Source organism: Entelurus aequoreus, linkage group LG02 (genome assembly GCF_033978785.1).
Source record: "Entelurus aequoreus isolate RoL-2023_Sb linkage group LG02, RoL_Eaeq_v1.1, whole genome shotgun sequence".
In the NCBI taxonomy this organism is placed as follows: domain Eukaryota; kingdom Metazoa; phylum Chordata; class Actinopteri; order Syngnathiformes; family Syngnathidae; genus Entelurus; species Entelurus aequoreus.
Genome location: NC_084732.1, coordinates 145,071 through 159,780, shown reverse-complemented (window position 1 = coordinate 159,780; position 14,710 = coordinate 145,071). Strand labels below are relative to the sequence as shown.

At 41.7% G+C, this 14,710-nt stretch overlaps 1 protein-coding gene and 1 long non-coding RNA gene across 4 annotated transcripts in view; one reads left to right on the top strand and one right to left on the bottom strand.

The window, feature by feature from the left end:
* LOC133665449 (uncharacterized) overlaps window positions 1-2,406 on the top strand; it is a 117,433-nt gene extending 115,027 nt beyond the window's left edge. The window contains exons 2-3 of the long non-coding RNA XR_009828749.1: window positions 2,079-2,214; window positions 2,270-2,406. This is a non-coding gene — a long non-coding RNA (uncharacterized LOC133665449). The remainder of the gene's footprint in view (window positions 1-2,078; window positions 2,215-2,269) is intronic.
* LOC133665429 (NT-3 growth factor receptor-like) overlaps window positions 1-14,710 on the bottom strand; it is a 157,087-nt gene that overhangs the window by 79,241 nt on the left and 63,136 nt on the right. For all 3 annotated transcript variants that reach the window (XM_062070725.1, XM_062070731.1, XM_062070739.1), the window contains exon 5: window positions 2,878-3,121. In XM_062070725.1, coding sequence (XP_061926709.1) covers window positions 2,878-3,121 — 244 coding nt within the window. The remainder of the gene's footprint in view (window positions 1-2,877; window positions 3,122-14,710) is intronic.

Sequence of the window (14,710 nt, the reverse complement as noted above, 5' to 3'; positions counted from 1 at the left end):
ATGGCCCAAAAATATTGAGATATTAATAAAAGGCCATATCGCCCAGCCCTAACAGCAATGTTACTATTTGCTTACATGTCCCTTGGCAAGTTTCACTGCAATAAGGTGCTTTTGGTAGCCATCCACAAGCTTCTGCTTGAATTTTTGACCACTCCTCTTGACAAAATTGGTGCAGTTCAGCTAAATGTGTTGGTTTTCTGACATGGACTTGTTTCTTCAGCATTGTCCACACGGACAGGGCTTTGGGAAGGCCATTCTAAAACCTTAATTCTAGCCTGATTTACTCATTCCTTTACCACTTTTGACGTGTGTTTGGGGTCATTGTCCTGTTGGAACACCCAACTGCGCCCAAGACCCAACCTCCGGGCTGACGATTTTAGGTCGTCCTGAAGAATTTGGAGGTAATCCTCCTTTTTCATTGTCCCGTTTACTCTCTGTAAAGCACCAGTTCCATTGGCAGCAATACAGGCCCAGAGCATAATACTACCACCACCATGCTTGACGGTAGGCATGGTGTTCCTGGGATTAAAGGCCTCACCTTTTCTCCTCCAAACATATTGCTGGGTATTGTGGCCAAACAGCTCAATTTTTGTTTCATCTGACATCACATGGACAAAGATAAGACCTTCTGGAGGGAAGTTCTGTGGTCAGATGAAACACAAAGCTTGTGGATGGCTACCAAAAGCGCCTTATTGCAGTAAGACTTGCCAAGGGACAGGTAACCAAATATTAAAGGCCTACTGAAATGAAATGTTTTTATTTAAACGGTGATAGCAGATCCATTCTATGTGTCATACTTGATCATTTCGCGATATTGCCATATTTTTGCTGAAAGGATTTAGTAGAGAACAACGACGATAAAGTTCGCAACTTTTGGTCGCTGATAGAAAAAAAGCCTTGCCCCTACCGGAAGTAGCGTGACGTCACAGGATGGAGGGCTGCTCACATTTCCCTATTGTTTACAATGCAGCGAGAGAGATTCGGACCGAGAAAGCGACGATTACCCCATTAATTTGAGCCAGGATGAAAGATTTGTGGATGAGGAACGTGAGAGTGAAGGACTAGAATGCAGTGCAGGACGTATCTTTTTTCGCTCTGACCGTAACTTAGGTACAAGGGTTCATTGGATTCCACACTTTCTCCTTTTTCTATTGTGGATCACGGATTTGTATTTTAAACCACCTCGGATACTATATCCTCTTGAAAATAAGAGTCAAGAACGCGAAATGGACATTCACAGTGACTTTTATCTCCACGACAATACATCGGTGAAGCTCTTTAGCTACTGAGCTAACGTGATAGCATCGGGCTCAAATGCAGATAGAAACAAAATAAATAAACCACTGACTGGAAGGATAGACAGAAGATCAACAATACTATTAAACCATGGACATGTAAATACACGGTTAATGCTTTCCAGCCTGGCAAAGGTTAACAATGCTGTTGCTAACGACGCCATTGAAGCTAACTTAGCAACGGGACCTCACAGAGCTATGATAAAAACATTAGTGCTCCACCTACGCCAGCCAGCCCTCATCTGCTCATCAACACCCGTGCTCACCTGCGTTCCAGCGATCGACGGAAGGACGAAGGACTTCACCCGATCATCCGTGCGGTCGGCGGCTAGCGGCGGCTAGCGCGTCTGTTATCCAAGTCAAAGTCCCCCTGGTTGTGTTGCTACAGCCAGCCGCTAATACACCGATCCCACCTACAACTTTCTTCTTTGCAGTCTCCATTGTTCATTAAACAAATTGCAAAAGATTCACCAACACAGATGTCCAGAATACTGTGGAATTTTGAGATGAAAACAGAGCTTTTTTGTATTGGATTCAATGGTGTACCAATACTTCCGTTTATTTAGTGACGTCACGCGCATACGTCATCATACATAGACATTTTCAACCGGAAGTTTAGCGGGAAATTTAAAATGGCACTTTATAAGTTAACCCGGCCGTATTGGCATGTGTTGCAATGTTAAGATTTCATCATTGATATATAAACTATCAGACTGCGTGGTCGGTAGTAGTGGCTTTCAGTAGGCCTTTAACATTGCTGTATGTATACTTTTGACCCAGCAGATTTGGTCACTGTGGAGGGAGGTGTGGCCAGCGCTGCTTGCAGGAGCGAAAGTCACCGCCTCTATCCATGGTTTTGAGGACAGAGTGCCATCAGATGGGGGCGTGGCAGTGCTGGCGGCGAGACACAGCTGAACAGGTGATTAGATCTCCCAGGTGGTACGAGTTATCTAATCATCTGTTGTCTTTAACAGTAAGCGGCCGGGAACAGGAGGGGAGAGAGGATACGGAGGTGACTGAAAAGTCACACCCTGCTTGGCTAACAGTGGAACTGCCGGGAAGCAACTTCCACAGTCACATTTTCATTAGACCCATAATAAATTCATAAAAGAACCAAACTTTATGAATATTTTTTGTGACCAACAAGTATGTGCTCCAATCACTCTATTACAAACAAATAAGAGTTGTAGAAATGATTGGAAACTCAAGACAGCCATGACATTATGTTCTTTACAAGTGTATGTAAACTTTTGACCACGACTGTAGATGGTAGAAAAACTTACCCGGGTGTTTAAAATGGAGTCTGAAGGACTCGTTCAGGACGTGAGCAGTTGCCAATTGTGTTAAACGGTGCGATGAAACACTGAATATTCCTACTTTGTGGAGGAAGGAAACAAAAGCACACAAAAAAACCCACAAAAGCGCAGCCTAGAAATATCTTTTCTTGTTAGCAGGCCCTGAGGAGTTCTTTCGAGTTGCTTTGTCAGGTTCGCCCGAGCGAGGAGCTAGTAGTGCGTCAACGGGGGGGGCGGGGTGCGGGGGGTTGGGGGGGGGGGGATTTGCGGTGGGCCGGCCCACTTACCCTGTAGTAGTCGCTGCTGTAGATGTCCCTGGACATGCCGAAGTCTCCGATCTTCACCAGCAGACCGTTGCCCACCAGGCAGTTGCGGGTGGCCAGGTCCCTGTGGACAAAGTGCTGCGAGGCCAGGTAGACCATGCCCGAGGCGATCTGGGAGGCGATGTGCAGCATCTGGGACAGGCCCAGCTCGCCGTTGGACTGCAGGGGCTGGCCGTCCACCAGGATCATGGCGTCTGGACCGTGGGCTCTGCGGCGTAAACATTGACGCAAACAGTTTAGCACCCAAGAAGCTGACTTAGTGATTCTAAATTAGTGATTCTCAAACTGTGGCTCCATCCAGTGCACATGTGTCAAACTCAAGGCCCGGGGGCCAGATCCGGCCCCGACACGTCATTTAATGAGGCCCGCGAAAGCCTTGAAATAATGTGCACAGTGTTTCCCACACGTTCATTTATTTGTGGCGGCCCGCCACGAAAGAATTACGTCCGCCACAAATTAAAATATATATATATATATATATATATATATATATATATTTTTTTTTTTTTGTCCTGTCCAGCTTCTTAGGCAAATCATATAGTTGATGTAGATGCCCATATAGGCTTTTCAGATTTACTTTACAAAAGAGAAGTGTAGGATACTTCTCTTGTTGCCTTATTTGTATTTGACCACTACTGTTTTCTGTTTATTTGTTACTGACTGTGGCAGGACACCTCTGCCTCTGTTTCACTTTATGTTGCTGGTAAATAATATGGTTGTAGTAGTAGGCTAAAGTTAACTTATTTAGTATGCACTAATTAAAGGGGCAGAGCTTTAAGAGACATTTTAGCTTTTATATTTTATAAGATATATTTTTTGTAAGAACCACAATTAATACATATATTTCAGTGAATAACTTATTGTTCAAATCTGTATATAAATATGTACATAAAGTGTTGTAATTATATTGTAAAATGGATGGATGGATGGATGGACGTTTAAAACAAAACTGTTATTATTAATTAGTAAGTATACATTTTTTGAGCCTTTTTAGAGAAAATCATATCATTGTAGTACATTATGCAAATTACTCGATGATGTCATGGTGACCACGCCCATAGCCACGCCCCCACCGCTACAGGTATCTTGGCAGTTTATGGGAAACACTGGTGCATACTTCATCTTTCTTACTAAATGTTGGCGTTAACCCACTTTTTGTGTCTTTTTACTCATTAAAATCAGAAAGGACGCGCATTTTTATTTTTTTTTAAACAACGAGCACTACGATTTAAATTTTGTGTACAAACAACTTTTTTGGAGAGTTTCTAATCCCGTCGTTTACTGTGTGAGGAGTTCTCAAGGAGGCCACCTGGTGTTGATTGGAGGTACTGCCACTCAAGTGCACACAGAGCTTGTTTTGGCGTTTTTTCCACATTTCTGCGTGACAAGGCGCCCTAAACGCCGAGCGTGAAGTTCCCGCTGTTCTCATCACCTTCCTGTCACTGTGATTAGACGACGACGACACACACACACACACACACACACACACACACACACACACACACACACACACACACACACACACACACACACACACACACACACACACACACACACACACACACACACACACACACACATGCTGTCTTTGTGTTTCCATCTGTCACATTCAGGTCAATTAAATGTTTTGTGCTGAAAGAGCGAGTGTAATAATACATTTCTAATGTGAAGAGATGAGCTGCAGTCTCTTGCGTCGCTGTCATGTGACGTGTCACGGATGGGAAGTGATTTTTGTGTCATTAAATAAAATGATTAAAAAAAAAACATTTGTCGACAGTTGCCTTTTTGAACATACACATGAATCGTCAGTAGCAGCGAAAACTTACTTGTAAGTGGAAATTGTTTATAAAACATGAGAGGGATTTTGAACGTTCAGTCAGAAGATACAAAAATCATGCAATAAAATCATACTATAGCATGTCAGTGTTTCCCATAAACTGCCAAGATACCTGTGGTGGTGGGGGCGTGGCTATGGGCGTGGTCACCATGACATAATCGAGTACTTTGCATAATTTACTACAATGATATGATTTTCTCTAAAAAGGCTCAAAAAATGTATACTTACTAATTAATAATAACAGTTTTGTTTTAAACGTCCATCCATCCATCCATTTTACAATATAATTGCAACACTTTATGTACATATTTATATACAGATTTGAACAATAAGTTATTCACTGAAATATATGTATTAATTGTGGTTCTTACAAAAAATATATCTTATAAAATATAAAAGCTAAAATGTCTCAAAGCTCTGCCCTTTTAATTAGTGCATACTAAATAATTTAACTTTAGCCTACTACTACAACCATATTATTTACCAGCAACATAAAGTGAAACAGAGGCAGAGGTGTCCTGCCACAGTCAGTAACAAATAAACAGAAAACAGCAGTGGTGGTAGATAGACACAGAACTTCATCAAACATCTGATCCACTGAACAAAGAGCTCCAAAAATCTTGAACTTTAGACTGCCATCAGTTTTACTCCCTACACTTAACCATGTGTTTCCTACTGCCTGCAGACTTTGCACCCTTTGTTATATACACATGTTGTGTTTCTAATATAAATACATTTAATAAAGTCAAATACAAATAAGGCAACAAGAGAAGTATCCTACACTTCTCTTTTGTAAAGTAAATCTGAACAGGTGATATGGGCATCTAAATCAACTATATGATTTGCCTGAGATGATGGAGAGGACAAAAAAAAAAAAAAACATTTTTTTTTTAAAATTTGTGGCGGACGTAATTATTTCGTGGCGGGCCGCCACAAATAAATGAATGTGTGGGAAACCCTGCATGTAATCAAATTAAGAAAAGTCATAAAATGCCCTTTCATGGACACATACTTAATATACAATACAACCACACCTCATTTACATCATCACACAAAGACAATACATGCTCTTGTTCACATCTGTCATCATTTGTAAAAACAACCATGATTTTAACAGACACACCTCACAATTTACAACAAAAATGCTCTCATGGATAACAATAATACACATTAAGTTGATGTGTCAAACGTAGTGGCCACCTTAGTGACCGTGTGAGCAGCTTTGATTGCTCCAAAGCCACTTTTTAACTTCAATTGTGAATGAAGAGTAATCTGTTAGACTTTCCAAGTTTGTTGTGAGGTCGTCCCACTATATGTGGGAGTGCTTGGACGTTCACACAATAAGTGCACTTCCTCTTTAATAGAATATAATATATCTTTATTGTCATTGTACATTCAGCGTTTCCCATAAACTGCCAAGATACCTGTGGCGGTGGGGGCGTGGCTATGGGCGTGGTCACCATGACATCATCGAGTAATTTGCATAATTTACCACAATGATATGATTTTCTCTAAAAAGGCTCAAAAAATGTATACTTACTAATTAATAATAACAGTTTTGTTTTAAACGTCCATCCATCCATCCATTTTACAATATAATTACAACACTTTATGTACATATTTATATACAGATTTGAACAATAAGTTATTCACTGAAATATATTTATTAATTGTGGTTCTTACAAAAAATATATCTCATAAAATATAAAAGCTAAAATGTCTCTTAAAGCTCTGCCCCTTTAATTAGTGCATACTAAATAATTTAACTTTAGCCTATTACTACAACCATATTATTTACCAGCAACATAAAGTGAAACAAAGGCAGAGGTGTCCTGCCACAGTCAGTAACAAATAAACAGAAAACAGTAGTGGTCAAATACAAATAAGGCAACAAGAGAAGTATCCTACACTTCTCTTTTGTAAAGTAAATCTGAACAGCCTATATGGGCATCTACATCAACTATATGATTTGCCTGAGAAGTAGGCGGGACAAAAAAAAAAAATCTATTTGTGGCGGACGTAATTCTTTCGTGGCGGGCCGCCACAAATAAATGAATGTGTGGGAAACACTGACATTGTACAACAAAATTGTAAGCAAAACTAATTTAGTGCAAATTCATAACATATAAAAACATAACAACATAGATAAAAATACATAAAATACATAAAAATACCAAGCACACAGCTCACATGCACAGTCATTATTGTCGTCTTGTGTTCAGCGACACTATTGCTCTCGGGTAAAAAGTGTTCTTAAGTCTGTTTGTCCGGCATTTTATTGTCCTGTATCTCCTGCCCGAGGGCAGCAGTTCAAAAAGTTGATGTCCAGGGTGAGATGGGTCCCTTATGATGTTTTGGGCCTTTTTGTATACAACCATGGTCATGTGGTCACTTTTTTTGGTGGCTCATGCGCAGTTGAGAAGTAGAACACACGCTCATTATCTTTGTAAGGGAAGAGTTGGTGATTGATATTGACATTGTGCTGTAAATGACAGTAAAGGGAATGAGAAAAAGGGGAAGATTTACTCTTCAAACTAGCTTAAAAAACAAGCGGTCGGTGACTTATCGCCCGCCATCGAGGGATAGAACGATATTAATGATGAACCGCCGTTTTATTACCGTTTCAAATCAAAATGATCGTAAAACCACGGTTGATAACCACAATCACAGACGGGTGATGTATGTGTGCGTGCGTTTGTGTAGTATCCGTGGATGCGTGTATGTCCATAAGTCTGGGACGTTGCTTCGTCCGGTGCCTCATTCCGCAGACTAACACCGCGATGACACAGCTGGTTGACGTCTGTGATCTAGTCTCAACAAAGTCTGCAACAAAGTCACTTGGGGAATTTGCATCAGCAGCCTTGGCAGAGCCCGGCCTGTATATTTTGATGTTTAGTTTAGGGCGAGTAGATGCAGTCCAATGGATTTGTCTACTCTAATTGTCCATTTCTGGTGCTTAAATTGATCATAATCCGCCTTGTAGAGCGGAAAGCTTCTCCGAGATGTTATCCCGTTTACGATTTGGTTCAGAAATCGCCATAGTCTGAGGGCCTACAGCCCTGCCCATCCCATCAAACATGACAGGCAGCTTATCGGTACCTTGAACGGCTGCCATCATCCGAATTTGCCAATACACCAGGAGTGGGAAGTGTAGATTATAATATTTAGGTGTCTTGGGCATGACGTTGAAGTGCATCCGGTAGTGGAGGCTCCTCTATGGGGTCTTGGGACACTAGGAGGTTAACCCCTTTACTACTGTTACCCCAGGTGGCCCTTGGCAAAGGCCTAGTACCTGACTGCCCCCTAGCCAGAGATACGGTGAAGACCTCAACGGCGGAGCAGGCGGAAGACGGTAGATTTAAGAACTACCACAACGGCTGCGATGGCGGCAGAAGGCTGCAGCAGAAAAGGGTCCCCAGTCGTCTTGGACTTCATGCCACTGGACCCCGACCCGATTCTGTCAAGGATCGTGTGGTGACTGTCTGTGCACCAGTCTCCCCACGTTAAACAAAGTCAAGCACAGGCATCCTCCATAAAGGGATACACCCCTACCGGGAGGATCGTCATGCTCGTTCGAGTGACCGCCGATGAGGAGAATGTTTAGGTTAGGGCGAGGAGATGCATTCGAATAGATTCGTCTACTCTAATTGTTTGTTTCTGGCCCTTTATTTATTTATTTACAGACAGACATAATTTTATATTACATTATTGTTTCTTTTGTTAATATCAGAGTCTGTTCTGCAAAAAGGTCATCCCTACAAGCACACATCTTATGGACAGGGACCCACAGTTAAAATATACATCATCATATAATATACAAAATACAGTAGAGTACCATTCCTTTCAAAATCTACCCACCAAATACCCATTTACAATTTCATATCAACCTGCTAACAGGTCGACATTCATAAAAAAGGAATCTTTAAATCCACCAAATCAGTCTCAGTATCCCATTATTCAAATTGGAATAAAGGGTTTAACTGATTATAATTTCGCCTTTCAGAGCGGAAAGCTTCTCCGAGATGCTATCCCGTTTGCGATTTAGTTCAGATCTCGCCACAGTCTGAGTGCCTACAGCCCTGCCCATCTCATCAAACATGACGGGCAGTTTTTGGGCAACTTGAACGACTGCCAACGTCTTCCAAATGTGTCGATACACCAGCGTTGTGAAGTTCTGAATAGATAGATTTCTTCAATGTCCTCAATGGAAATAATCGCCCGGCACACAACAACCCTCCACTTCTCCCCCGTGCCCGTCGTGCACCCGGCAGGAAAGTTCCTTCTCGTTGGGAAGGTCTCTTCAATTGCGTTGAGGGACCAGTTGATCAATTCTGTGTTTAGATTTGGAGAGCAGTGCAAAAAGAGGCTCCAGGAAAGTTGAGACAAGACTAGAGATGCCGATAAATGCTTTAAAATGTAATATCGGAAATTATCGGTCTCGGTTTCAAAAAGTAAAATAAATGACTTTTTAAAACGCCGCTGTACGGAGCGGTACATATCCGGTAAAACACGGACGTAGGGCATACTTGCCGACCCTCACGATTTTCCCGGGAGACTCCCGAATTTCAGTGCCCCTCCCGAAAATCTCCCGGGGCAACCATTCTCCCGAATTTCTCCCGATTTCCACCCGGACAACAATAGCGTCCTCTACAACCTGTCGTCACGTACGCTTTTCCTCCATACAAACAGCGTGCCGGCCCAGTCACATAATATCTACGGCTTTTCACACACACATAAGTGAATGCAAGGCATACTTGATCAACAGCCATGCAGGTCACACTGAGGTTGGCCGTATAAACAACTTTAACACTGTTACAAATATGAGCCACACTGTGAACCCACACCAAACAAGAATGACAAACACATTTCGGGAGAACACCCGCACCGTAACACAGCATAAACACAACAGAACAAATACCCAGAACCCCTTGCAGCACTAACTCTTCCGGGACGCTACAATATATACCCCCCCCCCCTCTCCCAATCTCCCGAATTCGGAGGTCTCAAGGTTGGCAAGTATGCTCTAGTATACTCTGGACTGAAGATGTGTGCCTTCATTGTTTTTGTAGCTGTTGTTTTGAGGCATGTTTAAAAAAATGAAAAATAATAATGCACTTTGTGAAAGTCAAAGTATAGTATTTCCCATAGTTGTAGTGGGTATCAGGATTATCTCAGGGAGAGGATGTCCCAAATTCCAAGCTGTTTTGAGGCATGTTAAAAAAAATAATGCACTTTGTGACTTCAATAATAAATATGGCAGTGCCACGTTGGCACTTTTTTCCATAACTGGAGTTGAAGTTGTTCTCTTATTTTGGAAAACCTTGTTTTTGATTGATTGATTGAAACATGTATTAGTAGATTGCACAGTACAGTACATATTCCGTACAATTGACCACTAAATGGTAACACCCGGATAGGTTTTTCAACTTGTTTAAGTCGGGGTCCACGTTAATCAATTCATGGTAAAGTTACATTGTTTAATGCAGTGTTTTTCAACCTTTTTTGAGCCAAGGCACATTTTTTGCGTTGAAAAAATGCGGAGGCACACCACCAGCAGAAATCATAAAAAAACAAAACTCAGTTGACAGTAAAAAGTCGTTGTCGCAGTTGTTGGATATGAATTTAAAGCATAACCAAGCATGCATCACTATAGCTCTTGTCTCAAATTAGGTGTACTGTCACCACCTGTCACATCACGCCATGACTTATTTGGAGGTTTTTATGTTTTCCTGTGTGTAGTGTTTTAGTTCTTGTCTTGCGCTCCTATTTTGGTGGCCTTTTTCTCTTTTTTTGGTATTTTCCTGCAGCAGTTTCATGTCTTCCTTTGAGCGATATTACCCGCATCTACTTTGTTTTAGCGATCGAGAATATTTCAGTTGTTTGTATCCTTCTTTGTGTGGACATTGTTATGTCATGTTCGGATGTACACTCGGATGCTGTCTTTGCTCCACAGTAAGTCTTTGCTGTTGTCCAGCATTCTGTTTTTGTTTACTTAGTAGCCAGTTTCGTTCTGCAAAGCCTTCCCTAAGTTTCACTGCCTTTTCTTAAGGGCACTCACCTTTTGTTTATTTTTGGTTTAAGCATTAGACACCTTTTTACCTGCACGCTGCCTCCCGCTGTTTCCGACATCTACAAAGCAATTAGCTACCGGCTGCCACCTACTGATATGGAAGAGTATTACATGGTTATGCTGCCGAGCTCTTGACAGCACCGACACTCAACAACAACACATCATTTGCAGACTATAATTACTGGTTTGCAAAAAATATTTTTAACCAAAATAGGTGAAATTAATAATCTCCCACGGCACACCAGACTGTGTCTGCGGCACAGTGGTTGAAAAACACTGGTTTAATGCATCCAGCGGGGCATCACAACAAAATTAGGCATAATAATGTGTTAATTCCACGACTGGTTGATATCGGAATCGGTAATTAAGAGTTGGACAATATCGGCAAAAAAGCCATTATCGGACATCTCTAGACAAGACGAGACGAGACAAAGCAGCAAAAGCAGGAAAGATAAGAAAGTGAAATGTTTGCCATTGATGAGAGGCAGATAGAAAAGTGTTCGCCATGTTTACCTTTTGTAAATGCCTTGACTAAAATAACAGAAAAGACCAAGCTTGTGTTGTTTATTCAAGGACATTTAGATGTCAAACGGCTGCAGGACTCTTTATAATCCCGTGTTTTTGTTGATATCAGACCGATGGCTGATATCAACATAGGGTTGGGGCTCTGTTTAACTTTTTGTCCTGCTGTGTTATACAATTCACTTTTTTGATAAGCAAGGTCAAAAAGGGCTACATTTTCCTTTCTACTTTCTCATGTAAGTAGAAGTAAAGTTTTGACATTTAGGTGATAACAGCCTCAATCCAACTATCTCCTGCTTCCAATGAGCAAATCTGACCAATCGATGACTGAACCAATAGGACATTAGCGACGTAATCTTCCCGCCGATTCCCGACACAACGCGTCTTCCATCGTGTGACCGTCGGCCACATCTTACACCGAACATGAAACAATGTCGTCAGTCGCCGCCTCCTCTTTCAATCCAGGAAGGATTTTTTTTTCCCCCCTTGAGTAAAAATCTTCACAAACTCCTCACAAATCCACGCGCTCGATTAAGGCGTGTCATCTTTTTCCAGTATTGATCAAAGTTCAAAGACACACACACACACACACACACACACACACATACACACACACACAAAGCGGCGCAGTGAAGTTTTCCATTACCAAAGCGCCGCTGTACACACACCGTGTCGCTTTTGTCCCGGCTTATCTGAGGTCACGTCCCTCGGTAGAGCCTGATATTATTCTACAAAAGCAACGTCTGCGAGACCGCCAAACCTCCGCTCTTGCAAGATTGGAACACAAAAAAGGTTTGTTTGGACACACTATTGGGTACACCTGCACAAGGATACATTCAAAGTACTTTAAAGGCCTACTGAAATTAAATGTTCTTATTTAAACGGGGATAGCAGATCCATTTTGTGTCATACTTGATCATTTTGCCATATTGCCATATTTTTGCTGAAAGGATTTAGTAGAGAACATTAACGATAAAGTTTTGGTCGCTGATAAAAAAGCCTTGCCTGTACCGGAAGTAGCGTGACGTCGCAGGTTGAAAAGCTCCTCACATTTGCACATTGTTTACACCAGCAGCGAGAGCGATTCAGACCGAGAAAGCGACGATTACCCCATTAATTTGAGCCAGGATGAAAGATTTGTGGATGAGGAACGTGAGAGTGAAGGATTAGAGTGCAGTGCAGGACGTATCTTTTTTCGCTCTGACTGTAACTTAGGTACAAGGGCTCATTGGATTTCACACTCTCTCCTTTTTCTATTGTGGATCACGGATTTGTATTTTAAACCACCTCGGATACTATATCCTCTTGAAAATGAGAGTCGAGAACGCGAAATGGACATTCACAGTGACTTTTATCTCCACGACAATACATCGGCGAAGCACTTTAGCTACGGAGCTAACGTGACAGCATCGTGCTTAAATGCAGATAGAAACAGACGAAATAAGCCCCTGACTGGAAGGATAGACAGAATATCAACAATACTATCATTACTATTAAACCCTGGACCTGTAACTAGGGATGATGTTTGATAAGGAATTATCGAGTTCGAGCCTATTATCGAACCCTCTTATCGAACCGATTCCTTATCGATTCTCTTATCGAGTCCAGATAGGTTGTTGTATATGGAAAAAAACAAACAATATTTGGTTTAACAAAAGCTCACTTTTATTATATAATAAAAAAATAAAATCTAATAAATAAATAAATATTGACTGTTACCCACCTAAAAAAAAAAATTAAAAAAAATAAATATTGACTGTTGTTACCCAAAGTATATTAAGTGGGATTTTTCAGAGAAACAAATATATACAGTAACACAAAAACAACCTGTCTCTGTGATCACTGTAGGTGTATAAATAATACTAGTGTTAAATAAAATCAGTCCCTTGGGCACAAAACTGAAAATAATACAGCTCTCCAAAAAGTGCACTTCTGCTGCTATTTGACATAACTGTTTGTTATGATGCTTTGACATTTTTGCACTTTATTTCTTTATTGAAAGAACATTCTATGAAGAGAAAAGTTCTTTGCAAATGTGGTTACAATGCTAATAAATGAAAAGTTAAAGCTAAAAAAAGAAATACACTTTATTGAGTTAACATTATTTCTTTATGGGGGAAAAATGTTATGAGCTAGAGAATATAACAACTACACGACCCAGCATGCAACGGGAGTTACGAGCATGCGCGGTAGCCCCGAAAAGTGTTGCATGTTGCCACGCTGTGAAAGTAAACGTCAAGAACTCAGCCAACACGCCTCGTCTGCATTATTTATAATTAGACAGACAACACATATACAGTGTGATTTTGTTTTGTTTACAAGGAAAGAAAAACAAAAGTTAAAAAAGGGAGATATGTTGTATATATATGTATGTGCTGCGGTTGCTTTAAGAACGTTGTGACAGCTGCCGTAAAGGAGGTGCGTTGCTATGTTTCCGGTTGGTCGTAAAAATGTTCGTCATGTGTTTTACCCTGCTAAAATCTCAGTAAAGTTATTCGATGGATTATACCTTTTGTTTTTAACTTTATTACACCTTGGAGCGCTTTTTCCCGTCCATTGTTTTCCTGCTTTCGCTATCTGCGCCTAATGACTGAGCTACGTGACGTCCTTTATTCTGATGTCCCACGGAGCATTTCTGGTCGGGACGGGATTCGAATAAAGAATCAACTCTTTTCCTTTACTATAGTGGTCTCGATAACGGGTACCGGTTCTCAAAAAGGGATTCGAGTCCGAGGACTCGGTTCTTTTCTTATCAAACAACCGGGAAAACCGGTTTCGAGTATCATCCCTACCTGTAACCACACGGTTAATGCTGTACCGCCTGGTGAAGCCTAGCAATGCTGTTGCTAACGACGCCATTGAAGCTAACTTAGCTACGGGACCTCGACAGAGCTATGCTAAAAACATTAGCTCTCCACCTACGCCAGCTCTCATCTGCTCATCAACACCCGTGCTCACTTGCGTTCCAGCGATCGACGGCGCGACGAAGGACTTCACCCGATCATCGATGCGGTCGGCGGCGCGGAGACGGAGGAAGTCAAGGTGAGGACAGCGGCGCGGCGGCGGGCGTTGTAGCTTTCGACGACACCCCGGCCGCCATCAGAGTCGGCAAGAAACATATATTTCCCCAAAGTTACGTACGTGACATGCACATAGCGCCACGCACGTACGGGCAAGCAATTAAATGTTTGGAAGCCAAAGCTGTACTCACGGTAGCGCGTCTGCTATCCAAGTCAAAGTCCTCCTGGTTGTGTTGCTGTAGCCAGCCGCTAATACACCGATCCCACCTACAGCTTTCTTCTTTGCAGCCTCCATTGTTAATTGAACAAATTGCAAAAGATTCACCAACACAGATGTCCAGAATACTG